General features: G+C 33.1%; 1 protein-coding gene across 2 annotated transcripts; it reads right to left on the bottom strand.

Annotated features, from left to right (window-relative positions):
• Positions 1-302: 302 nt before the first annotated feature.
• Positions 303-3,349, bottom strand: LOC146958961 (FAM133-like protein). Of its 2 annotated transcripts, none has more exons than XM_085740464.1 (3): positions 3,235-3,349; positions 2,981-3,064; positions 303-1,609 (listed from the first exon to the last, which is right to left on the bottom strand). In XM_085740464.1, the coding sequence occupies exon 3, from the start codon at positions 1,548-1,550 to the stop codon at positions 591-593; it is 960 nt and encodes a 319-aa protein (XP_085596590.1). In that variant the 5' UTR covers positions 1,551-1,609; positions 2,981-3,064; positions 3,235-3,349; the 3' UTR covers positions 303-590. The 2 variants fall into 2 exon arrangements, with proteins under 2 accessions (XP_085596590.1, XP_085596591.1); XM_085740465.1 differs by having other exon boundaries at positions 303-1,575.
• Positions 3,350-4,968: the final 1,619 nt, after the last annotated feature.

Below are 4,968 nucleotides of genomic sequence, written 5' to 3'. Positions count from 1 at the left end.
ATGGAGAGTATCTAATGGTAAAAAATAGAGTTCGTAGACCAACCAAGTAACTTGTGCACATTACAAACGACCGATCAAAATAACCTATATTGATTGAGCAATGAATATATGCATCTTTTATTTTTGTGGTGGAAGTATCTACGCATCTTTCTATATACAAGTGGTACTACTGTAACATAACTGGTGATCTTGAACTGTAGTAACTAGCAAGCAAGACCAAGAAAAGAAATACAGAATCCCAAGCAACCCCGCTGAACAAAAAAAAAAACTATAACCTTCAAATGCAAAAGGTAATAGCTGAATTATAATAAGAGGATCAAATTATTTCCATGACGAACAATAAAAGTCAAGATCAGCTTTCATAATCAATAATACTGCTGACACATAACGTCAGACATCAATGATGAAAATTGTTCACAAACTTTGGATCAAGTAATGGATAGACACAGCCAAATCTGGTGAAGAACAATGATAAAATGTTACAGAACATATTCTTTTTCTTTGACAAGATAACATATTCTTATAAATCAAGCAATTCGATCATCAATATTCTCAGGCATGGCTCTTCCTTCACGATGACCAGTCTTTTTTTAAGTTCCAGTCTTGGCTAATTCCTCCTCATGCTTTCCATTTGTTTTTGGTGAGAGGTGGGGAGAGTGATTTCTCTCGTCAACCAAGTGGTATTCAAGTTTGTTATAATGATGGCGGCGGTGATGGTGATGATGTCCAGAGCGTTTATGCACTGGTTTTTTGCTTTCTTCTTCAGAATTTTCGTCCAAGGACTTCTCTGATGATCGGCTTCTTCCACCACGACCCTGATAATCAGAATCAGATGTCCTAACCTCTGTATCATGTGATCTCCTATGATGCTTATGGTGCCTTCTGTGGCTTCTCTTCCTGTGAATATCATCACTTTCATCACTTAACAAATCAGATTCACTAGATTGCGAGTGGCGGCGGTGTTTGTGATGCTTTCCATGACCTCTCTTCCGATCTGAAAATTCCTCTTCGTCACTATAGAAATCTGAATCACTAAATTTTGATGGACGCTGACGCCTGTGCCGCCTTTTTCTCTTGTTGACTTCGTCAGCATAAGAATCGGAATCACTGGAATTTGATCTTGAATCTTGATTTCTTATCTTCTTCCTTTGCTTCTTCTTTCTCCTTCTCTCCTCCTCAGAGCTGCTTTCAGATTCATCACTACTAAAATCACTAGACTCCGAAGACCGCTTCTTTGTCTTCCGCTTGGAACTTTTTTCTTTCCTTTTTTCATGATCACCAGAGTCAATGTGAGAATGCTTCTTGTGCTTCCTATGAGATCTTTTACTAGCCCTTTTACTCTCATCATCAGAGTCACGATCACTATCAGTATCAGAGCCTGATCTTTTTTTATGTTTTGCAGTCTTCAGCTTCTTCTCTTTAGCTTCAGCATCAGCCTTTGCCTTGGCAGCAGCTTCCAGCTTCTGCTCCCACTTCAAAGGAGCTTCCTTCCTCTCCAATATTTTCTTCTTTTTCTCCTCAACAAGCTGCATGAACCGCTTGGTGTCCATTTAAAATCAATATCCAACTCAAAAACTGCATTATGGTAAAATGATGGCCGGAAGTGCATCTCACAGAAGAGAAAAAACAAAGTTAGTTCTACTATCAAATAAAGTCATAACATTAAATATTTCGAAGTACTAATCACACAAAAACTAATAGTTAGCAGGTCTTCCATGTTATTATACGCAAATATATATAATACTTTTTGGTGCAATAAAGAAATAAGACTTGATAGTGCAATAAAGAGATAGGACTTGCTACCGACAGAAAATAAATAAAGGTAAAAGAAAAACAAGATATTGTGCAAACCACTCCACTCTCTAGCTAACTAATAAAATGACTTACAGCACGTTGGGGGTTAAAGCATATGATAGCTTCAAACAACAGGTTGGAACAAAAGGGTTCAGGTTTTATGATTAACAAAAAGACTTGGGCATATTTTCAACGCATCTATTACCATAATGAAATCAGCTCTCACTAAACAGGAATTTGTCAACTACTATAGTAGAGATAATAATTATGACAGTTGGAGACAAAAGGACTAGACACGAGATGAAATAAAAGACAGTTTCAATAACTGATAAATGCAAGATATTAACAGTTAAGAATAACGCTACAAATCAATCACTGCTATTTTCTATACACTCCTATAGGTAACTTTTCCACATACAGGATAAACGAAGGGCAAAACAATAACACTGTCCAAATAAATATGCATAAACTTTCAACCAATTTTTTACAAGTTATGAGTTATGACTAGCAGTAGCATCTATGGCCAAAACGAAACATGTATCATCAATCACTATGGTTTTCTACTTTTCTTTATTAAAGAGTAAAACAAACGGTTACCGAATGATAAGACCGAATAATTGAAGCTAAATTGTCCTAAACTATGTCCCCAGCTCATGGCAAAATATACTACCCTAAAATATTAACTTTTAATAAGTATCTTCCTCTAAAAAAAATAAACTTCTAAAGTGCCCTAACATGAGAGGTTTAAGGATGCAGGGGCGGATCTCTGTTGAGACCCCCAGGTGCCATGGCATCCCCCAACATTTCTATATATATGATATTAGGCATAGTTATATCACAAATTTCCCTTGGTTGCAGTGGAAGGGGTGCCGAACTTTCACTGAAATTGCGCAGGTTCGAGCCCTGCCTTCATCTAATTTTTAATATTTCAACTGTAATTTTTATATTTTATTCAAAAAAAACCTTCCTGGGGGGTATCGAACCAGCTCCCACAGAGTGCAATGAAAAGGGACTAACCACTAGACCGTTGGTTTCTCACTGATTTATTCATGAAACTGTTTAATTTATATTACACACAATTTTGGTACCCCCATGAAATTTATTCAAGATCCGCCACTGTAAGGATGTAATTTCGAATTCAATAATACTAAAATAATCACAGAAAAAACGATCCTTCATTCCTTACCTTTTATATGTGAAAGAGGAAAAACCCTTTAGCAGCAAATAACCCTAAATCCAGCAATAATCAATCAACAGTTTGAAAAAGAATCTGCATCAAAACAAATAAACAATAATTATAATACAACTCCAAGAAATTCTTAGCTTAGTCAAACAAGAACAAAAACGATTAACGTCAATTGTAATTAACAAAAAAATAGAATAGATCGAAAAGAAATAATTGAAATTGAAATTGAAATTGAAAGGAGAACGAAGGCATACCTAAAGGAAAAACGGAGGAAGAGGGACGAAAAGTGAAGAGAAGCGTGAAATTAGGGTTAGGGTTTGGGGTAGGGCTTTGCTGCTTCGAGAATGAAAGATCTGAAATCCAATTGATAAAGAAGAGTTTGGAGAACAAAAGTAGGATTTATATATACACGACACGTATGTCGGTGTACTTTCTAGAACGTGGTTCACGCGATTTAATTTAAAATTAAAATTAATCAATCAATCAATAGTATCAATCAATCAATAGTATATATATAAAGTAAGATTTTTTATGTCACGTGTCGCTTCCACGTTTATTCTCAAAATTTTTATTATTTTTTATTTTCTAAAACTATTATTTTATTTGGCATAAATATTTCAACAAACTTCATATATTATTTTGACTTGATCTTATCAACTAAATATTTCATTTAAATTTTTAATATTTATGTAACATAAATATCTCAACAAACTACTCATTATATTTTAAATTTTTCTAATCTTTAATAGTTTATCTTTTTTTTTAAAGATCAATAGTTTATCTTTTATTCTTTGTTTATGAAAATTAATGACTAGCAAAAACACAATTTGTCTCATCCTAATCATTTCGCACCTCAACATATTTTACCCTTTTATGTCTTATGTAGCAAAAAATCCTATATAGAGTGGGAGAGAGAGAGAGAGAGAGAGAGAGAGAGAGAGAGAGAGAGAGAGAGGGAGAGGGAGAGGGAGAGGGAGAGGGAGAGGGAGAGGGAGAGGGAGAGGGAGAGGGAGAGGGAGAGGGAGAGGGAGAGATAATAACTATATAGAGGAGAAAGAATACTTGATATATGTGGAAATCACTTATTTAGATCGAAAGAAAGGGGAAAAAGATGCAAATGGGTGATTCTAGATCAAAAAATGACATAAAATCACCCCTTCTCAATGAGTGAAAGAGAGAAAGAACTTAGAGAGAAAGTGAAGTTTCTCTCACTAAAAAACAAGGGCCGTTATATACATAGATTCTGGTTTTTTTTTTTAAAAAATGTCAAAAAAAATCTCTAAATTATTGAATGTCAAAATTATTTTCATTTTAATCCGTAACAAACAGGTTCTATGGGGCCGTTTGTTATAACATAAAAATAATTACTTTCAAGAGCATTATATTTTTTTGTTATAGGTGTTTTCAAAAACCATGTCATACAAAAAAAATAATCTAAAAACAGTTTCAAATGAAAAGATATTAAGAGTAGATTTTTTAAAAAAATATATTTCTTTAGAGGCGGGAGAAAATAAATATAAAAAAAATGATGGTAATTTTGTAACAAAAATTCATTTTATATAGCATCCAAACAAATTAAATTGTTTTTTCAAAGTAGTGATTGTTATTAAGATATAAATACAAAATTGACTATGCTTTTTCGTAAAGTCTCTAAAAAAAATCTCTAAATTATTGAGTGTCAAAATCATTTGTTTTTTTATCTACAAAAGACGAGCCATATATTTAATTTACATTTGCTAAAAAAAAGTTTATGATGTTCATGCTCAAAATAAGTTTATGATGTTCATATTTTTATCTCATACTGGATCTATTTGATGCTTCCTATGAGTTTTTTTGTTTTTATGTAATCAAATGAAAAAATGACAATTGTTTATGCACACGTTCTTTTATTACTTTCGAATTTTATTTTGACATAATTTATTTAATTTTTTTTAACAAGCTAAATTAGCCCACCCAATAGCACTTGGGATATATAACCACTTATAATT

This window comes from Medicago sativa, chromosome 1, assembly GCF_051527215.1.
Source record: "Medicago sativa cultivar Bolivia chromosome 1, Bolivia_mono, whole genome shotgun sequence".
Taxonomy (NCBI): Eukaryota; Viridiplantae; Streptophyta; class Magnoliopsida; order Fabales; family Fabaceae; genus Medicago; species Medicago sativa.
Note: the sequence above shows the minus strand (reverse complement) of the source record. Positions and strands in the feature narration are given on the sequence as shown.

Excerpts from the sequence above, each read along its gene's own strand:
- LOC146958961 (XM_085740464.1), bottom strand. The coding sequence starts at position 1,550 with ATGGACACCAAGCGGTTCATGCAGCTTGTTGAGGAGAAAAAGAAGAAA.